This window comes from Staurois parvus, unplaced genomic scaffold (genome assembly GCF_062004578.1).
Source record: "Staurois parvus isolate SC_StPar_1 unplaced genomic scaffold, SC_StPar_1.0 ptg000091l, whole genome shotgun sequence".
In the NCBI taxonomy this organism is placed as follows: domain Eukaryota; kingdom Metazoa; phylum Chordata; class Amphibia; order Anura; family Ranidae; genus Staurois; species Staurois parvus.
The window spans coordinates 1,596,144-1,619,821 of NW_028317887.1; the positions used below are offsets into that span (position 1 = coordinate 1,596,144).

General features: G+C 40.4%; 1 protein-coding gene across 1 annotated transcript in view; it reads left to right on the forward strand.

Moving 5' to 3' along the window:
- CDS1 (CDP-diacylglycerol synthase 1) overlaps positions 1-10,460 on the forward strand; it is a 102,480-nt gene extending 92,020 nt beyond the window's left edge. The window contains exon 13 of the mRNA XM_089670534.1: positions 2,861-10,460. Within this exon, the coding sequence (XP_089526660.1) occupies positions 2,861-2,993 (133 nt within the window). The 3' untranslated portion in view covers positions 2,994-10,460. The remainder of the gene's footprint in view (positions 1-2,860) is intronic.
- Positions 10,461-23,678: the final 13,218 nt, after the last annotated feature.

Consider the following 23,678-nt stretch of genomic DNA (forward strand, 5'->3'; position numbering starts at 1 on the left):
GCATGGCTTCCAGTGGTGTTTATTGATGATGTGACAGAAGACAGAGTCGGATGAATTCTGCAGTGTTTAGAGATATACTGTCAGCCCAGATTCAGCCAAATGCAGCAACGTTGATTGGACGACGCTTCACAATACAGATGGACAATGATCCAAAACACACTGCAAAAGCAACCCAGGAGCTTTTGAAGGAAAAGTGGAATATTCTGCAATGGCTGAGTCAGTCCCCTGATCTCAACCCAATTGAGCATGCATTTCACTTGCAGAAGACAAAACTAAAGGCAGAAAGACCCACAAACAAAGAACAGCTGAAGACAGCTGCAGTTAGAACCTGGCAAAGCATCAGAAAGGAGGAAACCCAGTCTTTGGTAATGTCCATGGGTTCCAGACTTCAGGCAGTCATTGACAGTAAAGGATTCTCAACAAAATATTAAAAATGAACATTTTATTTATGATTATATTCATTTGTCCAATTACATTTGAGTCCCTGAAAATGGAGGGATTGTGTATAAAAAAATAAATTGTGCCTGGCTTCAAATATATATGGACTTAAGTGTAAATTGTGTTGGTTAGATACAAAAAGATTATAAAACACAAAAGCATTGGCTAACATCATATAATGCTCTGTAATGTGTACATTATAAATTAAATTATCTATAGGTTAGAAGTATTTGGCTGCTAATCCCTGAAGTAATTTAGTCCCTAATGTCATCCCTTAACACCTAAACTCCAGTGGAACTGGAGGTCCCCAGTATGAGAAACCCTTTCTTTGAGTTTTGGACAGAATGGATAGGGATTAGACAACCTGTCAGGTTTTTATTGCGGTCTATGCACCCATTTTGGAGATTCATCCTCTTTATTTGTCCTGTTTACCATTATCATTGAAAGTGAAAGTAAAAGAAAATCCCACATTTTGGGTTGTCCCCATAAAAGTAATAGGGGGGACATCTTCCAATGGGGACACTGGTTCTGGTTACCTAGGGGTCCCCAAGGGATTGCTTTAATTTATAGGGATTTCCTCTCACTTCCTGTTTTGGCTCTGGGAGAGGAAGTGGGGCACAGATGGCAAAAAAACAATTGACAAGGGTTATAACCCTCCATTACCAAACTGAAGTTTTGCCTATAGTTCTACTTTAAAAAAATAGCACATTTAAACCTCTGCTGCAGTGAAAATGTGTTTTGCATTGGATAATGCAAGGAAGGGTTGCAGCCTCTGCCAAGTTTTTATTGCTGGGGGCACATACAAAACAGATTTTTAAGAAAGTGAGGAAGGGTTACAGAGAAAAAATTACACTGAGTATAGATCATTTTACAGGATTCTGTCTAGGGCCAGAAAGCACCAGTGCTGACATATATGGGGAGAAGCAGTAGTGATGAGACAAAGTATTCCCCAACAAACAGTTGACCCAGGAGTCATATTCCATAGGGAATCCTGCACAAGCCGAAACATCATAACTCTTTAAAAAAGAGAAAATATTTCTAGAAGTAAATTTGTTTGCTGGTGACATATGTTGCAGAACTCAACTAGATTAAAGAGTGGCTTTTGATCTGCATATCCAGTAGGTATGATATTGTCTTGGCAGGCAGTGTGAGATTAATAACATTGATGGTACAGACTGTGTATGTGGAGGACAGCATGTAATGAAACATAGTAGTAGAGTAGCGTGAAGATGGCTGGTGGCAAGTGCAAAAGGTGATAGAATGACTTAATCAAGAACTGTGTGGAGTGCAGTGCATAGACGTTAAGATGATATGTGTCAATAACCTATAACAGAGCTCAAAATGTCAAGTCCTGAGCTACTAGCCAGGCCTTGAGAGTTACTCACCACCAATTGCCCCACTCAACCCCTTCCCTGCCCTGTCCCTAATTCTGCCCCTAAACACACCCTCTTAAATTCTCTCATTAAATTACACTGTAAATGTTTTATGCAGAATAAAGTTACAAAAATAATTATTAAATTAAACACCCATCACATCACCCTTTTACATCAGGTGTCCCCATGAGATTCCCCCTTTACATCAGGTGTCCCCATGAGGTTCCCCCTTTACACCAGGTGTCCCATTAGATTCCCCTTTACATCAGGTGTCCCCATTAGAATCCTCCTTTACACAGGTGTCCCCGTCAGAATCCTCCTTTACATCAGGTGTCTCCATCAGATTCCCCTTTACATCAGGTATCCCCATCAGAGTCCCATTCTCTGGTGCCGCCATCTGCGCCAGTGTGCTGTGGAAAATAGGATGACTATACTGTGCTAATCCGTGCCACCCACAGATAAAACATTGTCGGTGAGTGGGGGAAGGAAAAAGCACTAGAGGAATGTTGGCAGAACAAGGCAAGGATTGTTCTCCGGAAAAAGTGCATTTTACCTCCCCTCATATCATGGCTCCAGCCCAGGACACACTCGCCCCCACATTATTTCCACTCGCCAAATGCGAGCAGGCAAGTGGAAATTTTGAGCCCTGACCTATAAGATGGCAAGATGCACAGCGAGTGGTGATAACCCCAGGGCAAGCCTGTATAGTGACAGCTAGTACAGTTACCATAGTGCTGTATCCATATAGGTAGATGGTACCTGGGTAAACCTATACCAGTACAATTGGTAGTCGGACATTGTTAATTTTGGATACTACTACCTGACCTACAATATCCTGGGAAGGAATAATCATGAAACATGCTAGTCTATATGAAAGAAAAGGGTGATAGTGGATTGCCAGGTTAAAACCATTCCCTCATTTGCTATTTATTATTTGAATGCAAGTACAGTTTAAGTCTCTGTTTGATCGCCCTTACTTAACATAATCTTTGTCCTAAATGTATAAGTATACTTAATTTACAGAATCTGTTTTCTTTCTCCATCTGTAGAGGTCCCAATCCGAGCAAAGTCTTGCAACAGCTTCTCGTGCTACAACCCGAACAACAACTAAGCATCTACAAAGTGTTTAAGGCACATTTAATTGAGAAAGGAGTAATTCCAGCATCAGTTTCTGATCTGTAATCTAAATCTATGTCAGATACCAAAACTAAACCGCACCAGACTTATTGCACTGATTGAAGAGCTTTCAACCAAAGACTCTACCTTTTCCTCTACCTGGATAGATTCAGACTCTACAACAAAGGCACAAAGCTGCCTTATTTTCCATACATAGAAACAGATGGGGAAAATTGCTAAGTGAAGATCTGATGGTTGAAATGGGATCTTTCCAGACCAACGTATAGATACGTATTAGCCCAGTAGGTTTTAATTGTTCATTTGTATACTGAAAAACTGGATCAGTCATTACTTGGGCAGTTCTACATCTATTACAGCATAAACGTTGTAAAGTACATCATTCTTCTGTTGAGTAAAAGGATCCAGGCCTCCCATTTATTTCTACAGCTTTTATAGAATAGATTTTATGAGTTGTAAGCATTAAATGAGCACCTGAAAATAGGATATTTTTTTTTACACTTTCTTCTAAACAAATACATTTTGAAATTACACTTTCTAGTGAGATGCACGGTAGACAAGATAACCGTTTACTGTCCAGTCTATGAGCAGTGAAGTGGTTACTGTATAGTATGTGGTTGTTAGATGATGTGATGGATATTTACATTTTGCAGTAATCATTAGAGGAGGGCATAAATTAAATGTCCATAGGGATAAATTAGGGATAAGGATTGCAATACATTGTTGGAATAAATTCAACATAATATTTTAAAAGGAATACTAAATTTTTTTTTAGAAAAAAAAAAACTAATTGGAGGAAAAAAGTTGTCTACATGACCTTCTATAATTAGTCATTGTCCACCTCCCATACAAGTAAACTAACTTTTGGAATCTGGTAGCTGTGGCAATATAGACACTTCCATTGTATTGTCTGTTGACCTTACTGATGCTATACATATGGCCTGTCTCATATCCTTTTTCTGAGGTTTATAGCACAACGAAAGATGATTACATCAACATTATGTGTGGCACTTTAGGCCCCTTTTACACAGGCTTTCTGTTTGTCGTTTTTTCATCCATCAGTTGATGGATGACAAACTTACATCTATGTATCTCTAAGGGTAACCGGATGATCATCCATTTATATCCGCTTCCGTTAACATCTGTGTTTTTGAAACGGAAGAAAGCCTTATTATTCTTCTGTTAAAAAAAAACTGAAGCGCACCTTTTTTGGCGATGACTCACCAGCTGTCAGTGGGGTTCTCTCTGACAGCTGAATGTAAAAACAATTGCCGGCAATAAAAATGGTGAAAAAAAAACATCCCTCCCCACCTGTCGGTTGTAAGGACGCGGCTACCGGCTTGCTGACCCACTCCTTAGCAACCAGCTATTCTTCAGATTAGAATTCTAATTGTTCCAAAAAGTAGAAATTCATCAGAAAGTGGATGTACACAACGAATGTAAAAACTGAAGTCCGGATCTGATTTTCTAACGAACAAAACGTGAGTGAGTGGATGAAGAAAACGGAACGGCCGTGTGAAAGGACCCTTAGGCAGCTGTTGTATTTTTCCTGCAACAGATATTTCTTTTTATATAAGCACAAATCTAAACTAAAGTATTGTATTCTAACACACTGTGGTAGATTATAGGGATTGCCATTATTGATGACGATTTTAGGAGTAAACTGGGAAACAGTCACCTGTTGACGTAATGCCCAAAGCAAGTTTTTTTGGGGGATGGCATAATATAATGTATTTGGACAGTGACAAACAAAAGCTGTTGGCCAGCCAGGTATAACCCCTTTTGGCATGCTTCAATTTATGGCTTGTGACCGCAGAGCATGGACATTGTTTCACTACTGAGAACAGTTTAACTAGCCACTTCTGTTTATTTATTTTTTTCTTCAATCAAGACTTTATGTACTTGCTGCTCTGCTGGGTTCTCTATGCAGTTATCTGGTTTAGCGTATCCTCAGCAATAGCTTTAGAGGCCATACCGGGATTGCTCTGGTCTGAAGATTATGGGATCTGCCTGGAAAGTGACCTTCTGGCACTGAGCTTTGATTGTGGTGCTTTCCAGACCTTTATGTACTGTGTTAGTTAACTGCTTTTTCCAGGTCCATAGTCGTGGCAGTCTCTGGTGTGACCCATTTTCTAAAGACTTTTTAATGAATATGCTGCATGGGCCCAGCATCAGGGGTTACTACACTTTTTGATGCCATTGAGCTCCATTATTACCCCTTTTTCTGTTAATTTCCTAGCATTTTAACCCTGGAAAGCAAGTGCTGCATCACTAGCTGAACTGTTGCACGTGTGCGCTTGATGCTCTGTTCCCACCTCTTCAGCATGCGTTACCACTTTCCCACCATTGCTGCTGTTTGCAGGAAGTATAGTTTCACCTCAGTTAGACTTTGCTGTCACCAAGTCACCTTCGACCATTCGAAACTCTCCTGCTTTCAGCAGTTAGTTTGTGAGTACCTACAGTTTTCACTGGTGTTGCCAAATATGCTGTCCTTTTTTAGCTGTACAACATGTCTGATCCCCATGTCTGATGTACCTGCAGTTGTAGCAGCCTCTGGCCCTTTTGCTGTGGAGGTTCTGTCTGATGAGGAATCTCACAAATCCTTAGTAAACTTTGTTCCAGAGGAGGTACCGGCAGTTGCCATAGGTCTCATAGTTGCCATATTGGTTCTTAAAAATAGAATAACCTGTATCTTTTGCTAGTACTGTTACTAGATTCATGAGAGGCCCCAAGACTAATTAATAAATAATTTCCAATACACTCCTTACTTCCATATCTTGGTGTACAGTCCTTCCTTCCCTTAGTTTACTCTGCATTGCCTGCTACAAAACTCTGGGCGGTAGGATTATAGGGAAGGCACCCAGTGGGCATGTCCTTAAACGCTTGCCAGTGTCCAATCACCTGTTTATATGCAATTTGATGCAGGCACTGTTTGAGTATTCTTCCAGCTGGTGGTACCAGATGTCACAATACAATAGATGCAGCAGGAGATTAGTCTATCCGTGCTCTTTAGTATGGAATTCCTTAACTTCAGCCCTCAAGCTGAACAAAAGAAATCAATCAATCAGTATATAGTGTATAAGGTTGCAGCTGCCTGTTGGACAGGCTAAAGCCAATAATTGTTTACCCTTGGCTAGTCAATTGTGACTTTAATAAATTTCTGAGAGAATTCAAGTTTTTGACAGTTAGTGAGCAAACAAACTTGTGTTACAGATGGCAGTAGCTACACTAAAGGTGCCTGCAGATATGAAGGAACGTTCACCTAATTCAGCCTTTTACTAAATGGAATGGTCAAAGGTTTTTAGGCTTCCTCTGAGGTCTCCTACTTTTTTCCCCTGGGGAAAACAAAGGCTATTATTTTCTGGTAAGAGATTGACCTCTTCAGAGCCTCCCTTCTCTCTTCATAGCCACAGACATACAAGTTCACTTGATGAAAAATTGCATGTTTACTCGACAATCGTTAGTACAAACCAGTTGCCAACTGAAGTCTGTACCCAACGCTAATGTAAAAATATGTCAATAACTGTTATCAGTTAAGTTATATTTAATTGTTTACCTGACCTAATGGACCCATGTTATGAAAGGATGGCTTTGGCTGCCATAGACCTCTTGAAAATGGTAGTTGTCTGGCTGTTTCTGACTAAAAGACCTAGACGAGGAACTTCCAACATTCTGACTTCCAGGAAGTTTTCAAGTTACTGAATCAGCATGACAGCCTGGTAACTAGCAGGTTTAGGAAGTGAGCAAGAATTGCAGCCCCTGCATATCTTTAAGGACAGGTTTATTTTAATATTAATGCACGGCAGGAGCCTCTTGGGGCAAGCATGGTAATGGTTGAGGACCAAAAATCCATGGGCAAGCTATACATAGAACTATTGTTTTTAAAAGCAGGATAACCTAAATGAAAACTGATAAAATGTATGTTTTAGTTGAAATTCTTTGTAGTTTGAAAAGGAACCATAGATGGCTGCTAGACGGGAAGCTAAAAAAAAAAATCTGTCATCTGCTGCTGTATATATACGCTTGTAAGAATTTTTAAAAAAATTCTGACATTTAGGCCTCTAGCACAGATCTGAACACAGGCGCATTGTTGTCTATGGAACAATGCACACAGCTGCATAAAGACCAGTAATACAGCAAGGAGTACAGAGCCATAAACTAAAAACAGAACAATTTACATTTGAGTGCAGTAATTTACGCATATATATCCCATATATATCCCAACACTGGCACTTAGAAGAGGATGAAGAAGAATTCAACGCATATATACGCATACGCACATTTATGTGCATATACGCAAGGTCTTTTACTCAGGATCTTGTTAACAGAAAGATCCTGAGTAAAATGTTGCATAAACATCAGTGAATGATGACGTCCATGTGCAAGCGGCCTAATGCACAAGTAAAAACAATCTATACAGTGTAGGAAATGCAGATGACCTAAGTAATAAAGTTCCCATTCTGTGCAGTTTTTAAAAAGCACTTATGCTCTACATTAACACGCTGACTTTTCTACTGCACTCCTGTATGAAACCTGTACATACGCTGCTATTTCTGACCCTCTTCTAAAAATATTGTTTTTCAGTTCTTTCAGTCATGGTCTCAGAGCAAGTGGAGTCCTAACTCCTGAACAATGTACTTGTTCCTCGTCAGTGGCTCAGGCCCCATTTACATTTTTGTTTAAGTGCAAACACATAACCACATGTTGTGTTAAGGCAACCCATTCATTAGAATAGGACAGCTACCGCAACAAGATGCACCAAAAAAGGTACATGCATCATTACACTGCTAAGCATTAAGCACATTCATTGGTAAGGTGTGTTGGGGTGCCTTTAGGAAATGCAGGCATTACAACGCACCAACAATCATAATGTGTAAATTTGGCCTTAAATTACTGAAGGGTGATTAGTAGACAGGCCTGGCAATAGGCAAAGGCAGCACTGGAAGACTGCATATATCTCTCCGCACAGGTTTCCTTTAAATAGTCGCTTTATTCTAATTACTGAACCAAATCACACTAATTTCTCCTGGTGGATATCCAGCTTTGAGTAAAGGTGGGGCTGGAGTTGAATCACATATGTAGCAGAGCACACAGGGGCCTACTTAAGTTAGCAAGCAGAATCCATTCTTCACATACGACATTGCTGCAAAACATTGCGATCTGCATTTGATGTTTTATTTATAAAATGCAGAGCACAGTGCGGAGTCTCAGATGTCCGGCAGATAGGAGAACCTTGTTCCAAGACTTGCCAAAGTCATTGTGACAGGTTTCCTACTCCACCACCCTGACACCATCCAACCCCCCCGACAACACACACACACTTTTTTCCCCAGTTCATAGGAATGAATGGTTCTTTGCTTGCACATTTGCAAGGCACACTGTTCTATACAAATGTGCTCGAAGATTTCTTTGTGCAAAAGCAGCTGTATGACTGCATTTAGTCCATCCTGCTGCTTTATAAACAAGCCCCTTAGTTTTATTTTGAGAAAAGTTAAAATTGAATGTCCCTGCTTGCTACAGCCATGGGCTAAATTTGTTGGTACCCCTACAGCTCATTGAAACAATTGGGATGATTTACTAAAGGCAAATAGACTGTGCACTCTGAAAGTGCAGTTCCACTCAGTTTTCCCAGAGCTTAGTGAATGCGGTGAATCCCATTGTCCAGTTCCGTGCAAGCAAAAATTCGGTGTTTCTTTTTTTTTTTTTTTCTTCCACCTTCGTATTCTTTGCAAAGTGGGTACCTTGGATATCCTTCACAAAGTGAAGCTTTGCTACATTTAAAATTTTCTAAGGAAAATAGTGCAACCGCACTTGCGAAGTACATAGTCTATTTGCCTTTAGTAAATCCACCCCAATGCTTCATTCCTCTTAAGTGAAAATTGTCTGATATATGCATACCTACACACCATTAGTATGTCATAGAGCAAAGAAAGTGTGACAAAAGATGAATTATTGCTTATTTTACAACAATATTGTAAAATGGCATGGACACATTTATTTGTACCCCCAGAAAAGAGTATGAATTGGATCATAGTCATATTTCAAACTAATGGTTTTCTGTAATTAGTATCACATGTCTTCAATCTCATAATCAGTCAGTTTGTTTAAATCAGGGGTAGGCAAGCTTAAAGAGGTGGAGATCTACTTGAACAACATGGGAGAAGTCAAAGATCACCAGGCATAGTGTGGGCCAGTGTCACCTCACACCTGATTTAAACCTCTAATTGCCGTACTATCATGTCACAATTGGGTAGAGCAAGCATGGCTTTAAATCAGGTGGTGAGGAGGCAACATATCACCCCCTGTCAAACACACTTGTATCAGTTTGCAGAGGATCAGCAGTGCCTGCTGAACTTGTGAATGAGTCCTTGGTTGCATGCGGCAGTGACACTTAGTGCTTGTTCACATGTTAAGTTGGGGGTGGTTAAACCCTGCGGTTGAGTCATGGTGTTTTGCTACCCCCCCGCCCATCCCTACCCCCTTTAGCTGCTGGGCAGCAGTCAAAGATATAGAGATGCCGCAGCAGGAATTACATCCCTTTTTGCTTTTGGTGGGTGCTACTGCCTTTCGGTCGAGACCCTTTCAGGTAAATGGGGTCACTCTGCAAGTGCCCTGCAACTGCATGCTTTTACGGGGTCCAAGGGATTAAAGCAGGTGTTGAGAAAGCAACACACCTTTGCCTGTTTACCCCTTGTTTACTGTACTGTACAAGGTTGCAGGGCGGTCTCATTCACTTGAATGGGTCATGCTTGGCAGGTGCTATAACCACCAACCAGGACAGGGCATAGGAGCCAGCACTACAGAGGAGACATCAACTTATGCGGCTCCTGCTTCCTACTACAGCTCCAACTTTACAAGTAGTCCCTCTGCATTGCACTCTGTTGCTCTGGGATGGCGGGCCAGCAAGCCCTGACCGTGATCTACCAGTCACCTGGCTGAGATCTACTGGTAGATCACGATCTACTGGCTGCTGACCCCTGGTTTAAATGAAGAAAAGTAGTCAAACTGCTCTTTGGTATCATTGTGTGCCCCACACTAAACGTGGACCAGAGAAAACAAAGAGAAAACGTTCTAAGGTGATCAGAAAAAAAGTTATAGATCATCATGTAAGCGTAAAGGCTATTAAACCATTTCCAAGCAGCTGTTCATTTGATCACAGTTGCAAATATTAAGGTCCATGGAAGTGAAGTGTAGCCAATCTTCCTGGGCATAGCTGCTAGAAAAAAATTGACCCCAGACTGAACAAGGATAGTGTGAATTGTAGATAAAACTTTCAAAGAACTGAACTCCATAGTCAAGGTACATCAGTGTCTAATATTGTATGACAGTGGGCTCAAAGGAAGACCCTGGAGGAGTCCACTGTTGCAAGAAAAGCATAAAGATGCTATGAGGCTGGAATGTGATAAAATGCATATTGATAAGCCACAAAGCATCTGGAAGAATGCCCTTTTGACAGATCAGACAAAAATTGTAACTCCTTGGCAATTCTTATCAGCTATACAGTCATGGCCGAAATTGTTGGCACCCTTGATATTTCTCCAGGAAATCATGTATTTCTCACGAAACGTATTGCATTAACACATGTTTTGCTATACACATGTTTATTCCCTTTGTGTGTATTGGGACAAAACAAAAAAAGGGAGGAAAGAAAGCAAATTCGACATAATGTCACACAAACCTCCAAAAATGGGCTGGACAAAAGTATTGGCACCCTTTCACAACTGCGGATAAATAAGAATGTTACAAGCATGTGATGCTCCTGTAAACTCACCTGGGGCAAGTAACAGGTGTGGGCAATATAGAAATCACACCTGAAAGCAGATAAAAAGGAGAGACGTTCACTTAACCTTTGCATTGTGTGTCTGTCTGTGCCACACTAAGCATGGACAACAGAAAGAGGAGACGAGAACTGTCTGAGGACCTGAGAACCAAAATTGTGGCAAAATATCAACAATCTCAAGGTTACAAGTCCATCTCCAGAGAACTAGATTTGCCTTTGTCCACAGTGCGCAACATTATCAAGAAGTTTGCAACCCATGGCACTGTAGCTAATCTCCCTGGTCGTGGACGGATGAGGAAAATTGATGAAAGATTGCAACGCAGAATAGTCCGGATGGTGGATAAGCAGCCCCAAACATGTTCCAAAGACATTCAAGCTGTCCTGCAGGCTCAGGGAGCATCAGTGTCAGCGCGAACTATCCGTCGACATTTAAATGAAATGAAACGCTATGGCAGGAGACCCAGGAGGACCCCACTGCTGACACAGAGACATAAAAAAGCAAGACTACAGTTTGCCAAAATGTACTTGAGTAAGCCAAAAGCCTTCTGGGAAAACGTCTTGTGGACAGATGAGACCAAGATAGAGCTTTTCGGTAAAGCACATCATTCTACTGTTTACCGAAAACGGAATGAGGCCTACAAAGAACAAAACACAGTACCTACGGTAAAATATGGTGGAGGTTCAATGATGTTTTGGGGTTGTTTTGCTGCCTCTGGCACTGGGTGCCTTGACTGTGTGCAAGGCATCATGAAATCTGAGGATTACCAAAGGATTTTGGGTCGCACTGTAGGGCCCAGTGTCAGAAAGCTGGGTTTGCGTCCAAGATCCTGGGTCTTCCAGCAGGACAATGACCCCAAACATACGTCAAAAAGCACTCAGAAATGGATGGCAAAGAAGCGCTGGAGAGTTCTGAAGTGGCCAGCAATGAGCCCAGATCTAAATCCCATTGAACACCTGTGGAGAGATCTTAAAATTGCTGTTGGGAAAAGGTGTCCTTCCAATAAGAGAGACCTGGAGCTGTTTGCAAAGGAAGAGTGGTCCAAAATTCCGGGTGAGAGGTGTCAGAAGCTTATTGATGGTTATAGGAAGCGACTGATTTCAGTTATGTTTTCCAAAGGGTGTGCAACCAAATATTAAGTTAAGGGTGCCAATACTTTTGTCCAGCCCATTTTTGGGGTTTTGTGTGACATTATGTCATATTTGCTTTTCTGCCTCTGTTTTATATTTGTTCCAATACATACAAAGGGAATAAACATGTGTATAGCAAAACATGTGTTAATGCAATACCTTTTTTGTGTGAAATACTTGATTTTCAGGAAAAATATCAAGGGTGCCAACAATTTCGGCCATGACTGTATGTTCACAAACAAAAAAAAAAATGAAGCTTTCAAAAAAAAAAAAAACACCATACCTACCGTTTAACATGTAGGAGGGTTGGTTTTGATGCTGTTTTGATGTGTCTGTGAGAAGGGGCTACACATTTAAAATATTATGTTGAATTGTCTGTTTTTTAATAAATATGTAATAAACATTGATGGATGCCAATTACTTTTCTCAGTTTCAAGTTATGGGTTCTTTTTTTGTGGACCGGTACCAACAAATTAATCCACGTCTGTAAATCACTTGCAATAGGCCAACACAGTATGGCAAAAGCAAACATGCTTCACTTGGTAAAAGCTCAAAACTGGTAACCTGAATAAAAATACAGGACCACATGTACTTTCAAAACAGCTTCATCAGCTAAGAATCCAACTTCTTGTTGACTGATGTCCCAGGATACCTAGAACAGGGGGAGACTGACAACTTATGGGGCCCCCGGGCAATAGGAGATCATGGGGCCCCTGTGTCCTCGCCCACACTCAAACCACACCCAAAAAAGCCTATGAAAGGTGCCAGGGGCATCTTGTGGGGCCCCCTACTGATCCTGGACCCTCGGGCAGTGCCCGAGAACCCAAATGGTCAGTCCGCCCCTGGCCTAGAACAATGTGAAGGTTGTTCTAATAGGTGCAGTTTTACATAAACAAAAGCACATATAACTGTCTTGGCCATAACCATAGAAACTTAAAAAAAATTATTATTTTCTTTAACCGGACTCGTTACAGACACAGTACTTTCACAGGATAGAAAAGCAACACAGCTTTGGGCAGGCGATTGCAGTGAAAAGGTCACCATTCCTCTGTAACTGCAGGAGGGATGGTGACTTTTTGTAAAAGTGAACCTGGCCCTTTAATCAGTAGCCATGTAACCAGTTTTATAGGTAAACAGTACTATGTAACCATTTTAAAAGTGCTTCCAAAGTGACAGATATACCTTCATGCACAAATAAGGAATGTACTGCCTTGATATAACATCTCTGCATTTCTCATGTTATGTATAGTAACTGATGGCTACTAATAAAATGCAGAAATCTGTTTATCAATGTTTTTACCCAGGATTCACATAACTTTTCACATAAAATTCCAGTAAAAAATAAGTTACTCTTGGGTGAAAGTTGTGTGAATCTACAGTTTTTTCTTTCGAAAGGTAAAATTGCTGCTTAATGGTGCCAGATGTGTAAAATGTATGCAAACTAATTTAAGGAAACTTGAATTTTTTTTAAAGTTTTGATTCTTTGAAGTGTATATATTTATTATCAAATAAAATATGCTGAAAAAATTGTCTTGTGAAATCTTTATGGGGGTGAGCAGATGTGTGCTCTTTTGAGTGAATGGCAAAATGGTAGAAGAAGAAAATTAACTGTGCTAATTTATAACACAATCTACACAGCCTCCGTCATTTGTACAGGTCAAACTCGAAAAATTAGAATATCGTGCAAAAGTTCATTTATTTCAGTAATGCAACTTAAAAGGTGAATCTAATATATGAGATAGAATCAATACATGCAAAGCAAGATAGTTCAAGCTGTGATTTGTCATAATTGTGATAATTATGGCTTACAGCTCATGAAAACCCCAAATCCACAATCTCAGAGAATTAGAATATTGTGAAAAGGTGCAATATTCTAGGCTCAAAGTGTCCCACTCTAATCAGCTAATTAAGCCATAACACCTGCAAAGGGTTCCTGAGCCTTTAAATGGTCTCTCAGTCTGGTTCAGTAGGAATCACAATCATGGGAAAGACTGCTGACCTGACAGTTGTGCAGAAAACCATCATTGACACACTCCATAAGGAGGGAAAGACTCAAAAGGTAATTGCAAAAGAAGTTGGATGTTCCCAAAGTGCTGTATCAAAACACATTCATAGAATGTTGTGTGGAAGAAAAAGGTGCACAAGCAGCAGGGATGACCGCAGCCTGGAGAGGATTGTCAGGAAAAGGCCATTCAAAAGTGTTGGGGACTTTCACAAGGAGTGGACTGGGGCTGGAGTCAGTGCATCAAGAGCTACCACACAGACGGATCCTGGACATGGACTTCAATGTCGTATTCTTCTTGTCAAGCCACTCCTGAACAACAAACAATGTCAGAAGCATCTTACCTGGGCTTAAGAAAAACAGACCTGGTCTGTTGCTCGGTGGTCCAAAGTCCTCTTTTCTGATGAGAGCAACTTTTGCATCTCATTTGGAAATCAAGGACCCAGAGTATGGAGGAAGAATGAAGAGGCACACACTGCAAGATGCTTGAAGTGAAATGTGAAGTTTCCACAGTCTGTTGATTTGGGGAGCCATGTCATCTGCTGGTGTTGGTGCACTGTGCTTCATTTAGTCCAGGGTCAACGCAGCCGTCTACCAGGAGATTTTGGAGCACTTCATGCTTCCTTCGGCAGACGAGTTTTATGGGGATGCTGACTTAATTTTCCAGCACGACTTGGCACCTGCCCACACTGCCAAAAGCACCAAAACCTGGTTCAATGACCGTGGGATTACTGTGCTTGATTGGCCAGCAAACTCGCCTGACCTGAACCCCATAGAGAATCTATGGGGCATTGCCAAGAGAAAGATGAGAGACATGAGAACGAACAATGCAGAAGAGCTGAAGGCCACTATTGAAGCATCCTGGTCTTCCATAACACCTCAGCAGTGCCACAGGCTGATAGCTTCCATGCCACGCCGCATTGAGGCAGTAATTGCTGCAAAAGGGGCCCAAACCAAGTACTGAGTACATATGCATGCTTATACTTTTCAGAGGTCCGATATTGTTCTATGTACAATCCTTGTTTTATTGATTGCATGTAATATTCTAATTTTCTGAGATTGTGGATTTGGGGTTTTCATGAGCTGTAAGCCATAATCATCACAATTATGACAAATCACAGCTTGAACTATCTTGCTTTGCATGTAATGAGTCTATCTCATATATTAGTTTCACCTATTAAGTTGCATTTCTGAAATAAATGAACTTTTGCACGATATTCTAACTTTTCAAGTTTCATCGGTATAGGCTAGATTATAAGGTAACATATCTAACGCCTAGTACACACTATGAGAAAACTGTACAAACGATCCAAGTTTTTTTCTACAATGGTGTGTATCCTGATGTAACCAACAATGGTATTAACTTGTATGAAAGTTCTCAGCTTACATCGACAAATATTCTTTCTTGTGTGTGATTTCAATGTTCGTTGCCACCTTCTTCCAGGTTGTTCTTTCTGTCTGATCATGTGCATTTTTTTATATTTGATTATTTTTATACAACTACTGTACAACATTGAGTAAAAATCAGATGTTGTGTTCACGTACGATCAAAATTTTCTAGCTTGTAACTTTATTTTTTCGTCTGAACAGTCAGAATCGGCTGTCAAAAGCACTACAGTGGGTTTAGAAAAGAATCACCCCTCTTTAAAATAATCACATTTTGTTGCTTTGAAGCCTAAAATTAAGACAAACACATTTTTTGTTTTATTCAGCTGTATTTACTCATTGCAACTTATAACATGCAAGTGAAACATGTAACACCAATATGTCAGAAAAAAAATAATTCAAAAACAGAATCACTGAATTGGAAAAAGGATCAGCCCTTTCTAAAAATGAACTGGAAACTCAGGTGTAGCTATTCACCTTCACAAAGCCATTTGACTTTCAACTGTGATCAGCTGTGGTCATTTTGATTAGCTCAGCATGAAAATAGCTTGGAGCATTTCAGTCCCAATTAGTGCAACTAAAGCAAACAATCAACTATGGGTGGCAAGGCACTGTCAAAGTACGCAGGAGATGGATACAAAAAAATTTCAAAAGATTTATCAATGCCTAGAAGCACATCGAAGTCTATTATTAAGAAGTGGAAGGTATTCGGTACAACACAGGCCCTGCCTGGACCAGGATAATCGCTCCAAGCTGGATGAAAGAGCCAGGAGGAAACTGGACAGAGGCTACCAAGAGGCATACAGCAAATCTGAAGCAGTCACACTTCATGACAAAGAGTGGTCATTGTGTGCATGTGACAACAATATCCCAAATTCTCCACAAATGTGACCTGTATGGGAGGGTTGCAAGAAAAAAGTCACTCCTCAAGAACGGCCACACGCTGTCACGACTGAGCTTTGACAAAACACACCTTGGAGATTCTGAGGCTACATGGAAAAAGGTGTTATGGTCAGATGAGACTATGATTTAATTATTTGGCCTCAACACTAAACGATATGTGTGGCGGAAATCCTATGCAGCTCACCATCCAAATCACACCATTCCTACAGTAAAACATGGAGGTGGTATTATCCTGTGGGGGGGGGGGGGGAGTGTCTCTGCAGCAGGGACTGGAGCACTTGTCAGGATAGAAGGAAAAATGGATGGGGCAAAATACCATCAAGTTCTTGAAGAAAATCTGCTTTCCTCTGCCAGAAAGTTGTTAATGGAAAGAAGGTTTACCTTCCAACATGACAATGACCCAAAGCACACAGCAAAAATGACCACAGAGTGGTTAACTAGTTGCCGACCGCAGATAGCCAAATGACGGCTGCACTGCAGCCGGCCAGTTCTGGGAGGGGCGTCATATGACATCCTCCCAGAATGCGCTCTCCTGCATGCCCCCGGCGATCTCTGTGATTGCTGTGTCCTACGGACACAACTGATCACGTGATGTGTTCAAAAGCCAATCAGAGCGGCCTTTTACCACATGATCAGCCGTGTCCAATGACATGCTGATCACCGGGAAATGCAATTGCCGGTTCTCGACTGCACGTTCCTCACGCAGTTATCAGAGCAGGGATCGGCACCGATCATCAGGGCACTGATGATCAGTGCCCTGATGATCGGTGCCCAGTAGTGCCACCCACAATTTCCGCCCACAAGTGCCCAGCAGTGTCGCCCACCAGTGTCACCCATCAGTGCAGCCCAGCAGTGCTGCCAGTCAGCGCCAACTATCAGTGCCAGCTCATCAGTGCCGCCTACCAGTGCTCATCATCAGTGCCAGCTCATCAGTGCTGCCTATCAGTGCCCATCAGTGCTACCTAACAGTGCCAAGCAGTGCTGCCTATCAGTGCAGCCTCATCAACGCACATTAGTGAAGGAGAAAAATGACCTGTTTGCAAAATGTTATAATAGAAACAGAGAAACCTTTTTTTTCAAATTTTGTGCTCTTTTTTTGTTTATAGCGCAAAAAATAAAACACCCAGGTGCGATTAAATACCACCAAAAGAAAGCTCTATTTGTGATAAAAAATTTCATATGGGTACAATGTTGCATGACTGCGCAATTGTCATTCAAAGTGCAACAACGCTGAAAGCTGAAAATTGGCCTGGTAAGGAAGGGGGTATAAGTGCCCGGTAGGCAAGTGGTTAAAAGAGAAAAAGGTGAATGTCCTTGCATGGCCTAGTCAGAGCCCAGACTTAAACCCCATTGAAAATCTGTGGAATGAATTGAAGACTGCAGTCCACAAATGGTCACCATCAAATTTAACTGTACTTGAGCAGTTCTGCAAAGTAGATGGGCATGTATTGCAAAATCTAAATGTGCAAAGTTAGTAGAGACATATCCCAACAGATACAAAAGTTGGTTCAGCAAAATACTGACACAAGGGGGTGATCCTTTTTCCAACTCATTCTGTTTTTTATTTTATTTTGATTTTTTTCTTACTTGTTGGTGTTATATCTTTCACATGGAGTAAATAAAGGTTTCTGTCTTTATTTCAGGCTGAAAACCAACAAAATATGATTATTTTAAAGAGAAATAATTATTTTCTATACCCACTGTATACTAAGGAACAGATAATAGACCGATCGTTCCTCGTACGGAAATTTTCAAACAATATTCATATTATGTGTATGGCCCTTAAGCCCAAAGCCAAAAATCTGATACATTGTGGTTTACTGCTTGAATAGTTATATTTTCAATAAGCATGGGGTAGGAGATTATGAAAGAGATACTATAGATGAGGGGTCTTCAAACTGTGGCCCGATGGCCGGATGAGGCCCTTTGCTAGCGTTTACCCAGCCCTTGGGGCATTATTCCTAACACTGACACCAAAAGTGGGGCATAATTCCCCCAACTGACACCAGCAATGGGACACTATTCTTCCCACTAATATCAATGATGGGGCCCTATTCCATCCACTAACATCAATGATGGGCCAATATTCCTTCCAGTGATAGCAATAATGGGACACTACTCCTCCTTCTATGGACCACAGGCACTATGCAACTGAACACCACACCTTAGGCCTTGTCTACTCTTACTGATGTTAGCCCTGAGACGTTTTCTACCCCCGCTGGCCACAATCGAGCCTCCCGAAAGTCTGAAGGACAGAAAACTGGCCCTTTGGAAAGTTTGGAGACCCCTGCTATAGATCATGGAAGCAGAAACCTGTGTATGTTACTTGTTTCCCCCAACACTTTGATTTTATTTGGTCAGATAAAAATGGACCCATAATCCCTTAAAACAAGGGTCCCCAAGCTGCGACCCAAGACAGCTATGAATGAGCCCCAATACAAAATTGTGCACTTACTTGAAAATGTTAATTTTGTTTTTCACTTTTGTGTCACTTACCGAACACATGCGGACAAATAGAAATTTGACAGTGTCTCTTTACTGGACTTTTATAAGTTTTATCTTCCCAAAGAAAAATATTCCACTCTTCACAATCACGCCTTATTCATGTCATCAGTTTTAGGCAGCACCTATATCTGTAAGCAACTATTTTCAAGGATGAAGCACACAAAAGGCAAAATTAGAACCAAAATATCTGATGAACAGATTGAGAATTGCTACTACATCCATTGAACCAAATATTGCGTTAGTTTATCAAAAACAGTATCAAATATCACACTAGTTCTATGTTGTCCTCTTTTACCTTTACATTAAAAAATATTTTTAAAAAATGAAGTTTTATTACACAGATACATTATCAGGTACATTATTATCAGTATTGTCGTATTTTGTTCCTTGAAACAACCACACTTGTTTTCCAGAGCAGGAGAATTGTATCCCGAACAATTCTTCTGGCAGTTGTGGCTGCAGTCTTTCTTGGTCTAACTGACCTTGGCTTCGTATAAAGAGATCCCTGAACTTTCCACTTCATAAGTGATTGAACACTACTGACTGGCATAGACAAGGGTTTGGATATCTTGGTATATTCTTGTCCATCTTTATAAAGTTCCATTACCTTGTTACACAGGTCTTTTGACAGTTTTCTGCTCCTCATAGCTCAGAATCTAGCCTGCTCAGTGCATCCATGTAAGAGCTAAAAAACTCATTGACTATTTATACAGAGACACTAATTGCATTTTAACCAATTGCCATCCACCATATGGCAGAAGTACTGCTATAGGGCGGCATGGCTGTGCAAAATCACATATATGTATATGTGATTTGCATTTCTGGGTAGGGGGTTTGTGCGCGCCGCCCTATGTCCACCGCTGTTGGCAGCTGGGGATGTCACTCACCGGGTCCCGGCCAGCGTCACTGATTGGCAGCAAAGCTGACAGGTGAGAGACCTGTGTGTAAACAACACAGGTTTCTCTCCTGTCAGCATAGACATGCTGCTTTGTATCTCTTTGCACAGCAAAGAGATACAAAGCAGAATGTCTCCCAAGTAAAACAGCACACAACACACAATGTAAAACACACACAGTTGACCTTTTCATTACCCCAGATGTTAACCCCTTCCTGCCCAGTGTCAGAACTGTAACTGACATCCCCAGTGACAGTAATACAGTGATCAGTGCTAATAAAAAGCACTGATCACTGTATTAGTGTCACTGGGGATGTCAGAGACAGTTAGTTCCTACTCCGTGTCAGAGTCCCGCTATAAGTCGCTGATCGCCGCCATTACAAATTCCAGTATGTATACCACTATTTGTAAATGCTATAACTGTCATGTAAACCAATTAATATACAATTATCAGGATTTTTTTTAGCAAAGATGTAGCAGAATACATTTCGGCCTAAATTTATGAAGAAATTTGATGTTTTCAATTTTTTTATTGGATATGTTGTATAGCACAAAGTCAAAAATATATTTATTTTTTTTTCAAAATTGTCAGTGTTTTTTTGTTTATAGTGCAAAAAAATAAAAAACACAGAGGTGATCAAATACCACCAAAAGAAAGCTCTATCTGTGGGGAAAAATTACATAAATGTAATTTATTTACAGGGTTGCATGACCACGCAATTGTCAGTTAAAGTAACACAACGCTGTATCGCAAAGGAAGGGGGTAAATCTGGACGGCAAGTAGTTAAAAAGCCATAGATGTGGGAAATTAACCTATAATTGCCATTTTTACCCCTGTGTGTCACCTTGTGTGTCTGTACCAAGGACAAACATTCCAGGGTATGTAAACTTTTGGATGATTTCTGTTATTGTTAAAAAGGAGCCAAATAACTATGTGATAATAAATGGCTTCATATGATCACTACATAAAATACAGTTTTTTGGCATGATCAGTCATATTTTCAATTTAAAATGCCAAAATTTCAAGAACTCACAAGGGTATGCAAACTTTTGAGTCCAACTGTATTTTGTTTTCATCCTATTTTATTAAGAACAAAAATGTCAAACGTATAAAAAAACAAACAACAAAACATGCAAAACACACCACACAGGACGTAAAAAAAAATCAAGAAAAAAAACCATTGACACCACTTTGGAGCATACAGAGAAAATAATAGGCACATGGGTGGTTACAATACCAAAGTGTCATCAGCCGGAGGCTGACATTCAAAACAAAACATATATAAGTAAGAATAACATAAAACCCCATATATGTGCACAAATACTTAAAACAAAAGATAGCCTTCTCCAGTGTGGGGCACATAAACTCAAGTCATTGAGGCCAGATTGCGTCAAATCTCCTCATTGAGTTTCTTGTGTGAGTTTAATATGTGTGTTTTTCATGAGATAAGCCTATTAAGATCAAGAAATCCAGTCAGATAATGTAGGAGGGCGTGGAGAGGTCTACTTAAGGGCAATTTGTCTACGGGCTTCAAAAAGAGCACGCAAAATAGTATTTAACATGGGAGGCTCAAAAACAGAAGGAGCCAAGGTAGCCCATTAGGCATGTAAGTGGTTCAACAGGAATATTCACCTCCAAGAGCCCACTAAGTCTACCCACCACCTCCACCCAATATCTCTGTAGTTTGGACACAACTTTAAGGTGAGACAATGTGGATCGTAGAGAGGCAGGCAAAGGATCAATCGACAATAACATAGATTTCTCCCAATTTATAGCAAGGCCTGAAAATTTTCCTAATTCATCATTGTATTTCATTACTGCTGGAGGAGATAACCAGATATTAATTAGAAACAAGAGGACATCATCAGTGTATAAAGCAATCTTTTCCTCAAAGGTACCTCTAACCAGGCCAGTAACATCAGAAGATGTCCTCAAAAGACAGGTCAGGGGCTCTATGGTAAAAGCGGGGGAGATGGTGGGCACCCCTGCCTAGTACCACAAAATATAAAAAGGGATGACTGGAGGCCATTGACCCTAATAGAAGCCCTAGGGGCAGTATACGGCAAGTGGACCCACTGACAGAAGGTGGGACCAAAACCAAAGTTTTCAAGAATGGCCCACAGATAAGGCCACTCAAAACTATCAAATGCAAAAAGGCACAATCCATTTGTTCTGGAACCGACACCTGCATGTCTAGAAAGGCCCGCCTTAACAGCCGTTGGCATGCTTGGCATGAAGCCAGCTTGGTCAGAGTGAATGATATGTTTGATGACCTTATTCAGCCTATTGGCAATGACTTTGGCAAGAATTTTAACATTCTTGGGTAAAAGGAAGATAGGTCTATAAGATTCAGGGTAAAGTAGGTCTTTGTCTTTCTTCAGTATGACTACAGTACTATAGCAGCCTCAACCATAGAATCAGGGAGCAGACCTGCAGAAAAAGAAGAAATGTGAGTAAGAGGGCCGGCAACAACACTTCACTGTATCTTTTATAGAGCTCTGTGGGGAGACCAGCAACCCCAGGACCCTTATAATTAGGGAAGCCAGCTGTAGCGAATTCTAATTCAAGTAAGGCAAGGGGAGCATTAAGAATTTTTCTGTCTGCCAGGCATGGTATATTTTTATTTTTCCATCACAGACCAATGTAACCATCATGTCTAGTGAAAACTTACTTTTTCAAAAGCATAGATCTGAAGAGGACTCATAGTCGTCCATAGCACAGTCTAAATTACTATTTTATTAATGTTTTTAAAATCTTAATTGAAATTATTGAAAGTAAACGTATTAAACATAATACAAAAAGCTATTGGATGTCTTACTAGATTTGTAACATGGAGTATAAAAAAAATTTAAGATATTAAAAAAAAACTGGGTATGAGAAAATATGTTGTTGCCTGATAGTATCACTGAATTTTTTTCTCATACTTATGTACAGAACATTATAATCTGCTGTTCAAGCTTAGTCTGAAAGTGTATTAAATCAGCAGAAAAACACAGCTAATTGGTTATTTCTGAATACATTAAAAGTGTTTATGCTCAGTCAAGAATAAAGAATTTTAAAAAGGATTTCCGTCCATCACTAAAGTCAATGTTAGATGACGAGGGTTTATTCAAAAATGAAACTGTTTCTGTTATAATGAATCCAAATAAGCAGCTTTACTATCCAACATGGATAACAGGGAACCTTTAACCTGATATAATTGGAGTATGACTTCAGATGCAATGAAAACAATGATGCAGCTAATTAATGTTTGAGGAAAAAAATGTTTATGACTGGAAGAAAAAAAAAGACATTGATAATTGGAACAAAAATTGTTGTTAGGGGTATTTTGTAATCTGAAGTTTGAAGATGTGAATACATATACTGTAAGGGCCCTTCTATTTATTATATTTATATCCATGGGCAGCTCCCCTCAATCTGAGCCAATGCAGCAGATGTCAGTTTTTTTACATCCTTGCCCATTCACTTTTTGTTTTCTGTTTACATCACACTACCTTTGATCTGACATGTTTAGGTCTGGAAAAACAGAAAAGGATGCTTTTCCTTTCTGTTTTTTTCTCACTGGACCTGCACAGACTTATGCAGGCCGTAGATGGGGAGAAAACCGGCCAATTTTTCTTTAAAAAAACAAAAAATCGGTCGTTCAAGCGGCCGACGTTACCAGGAACGGTAAAAAAAATCGGCCGCTTTTCATCCCGTCTACAGCCGGCAAAAAGTGTCCCTGCAGAGAGCTCCGCTATTTCTTTGACAGTTCCTTGACATTTATAGCGGTTGCAACAATGTATCTATTTGTATCCATTTCGGATAGATGTTTTTATTCGGAAACAAAAAGATACAATGTTGCAACCGCTATAAATGTCAAGGAACTGTCAAAGAAATAGCGGAGCTCTCTGCAGGGAGACTTTTTGCCGGACTGAAATTCTTCTTCTTCATCTTCTTCTTCCTCTTCTTCATCCTTTTCTTCTTCTTCATCCTCTTCTTCTTCTTCATCCTCTTCTTCCTCTTCTTCATCCTCTTCTTCATCATCCTCTTCTTCTTCATCCTCTTCTTCTTCCTCTTCTTCTTCATCCTCTTCTTCTTCTTCTTCCTCTTCTTCTTCATCCTTTTCTTCTTCATCCTCTTCTTCGTCCTCT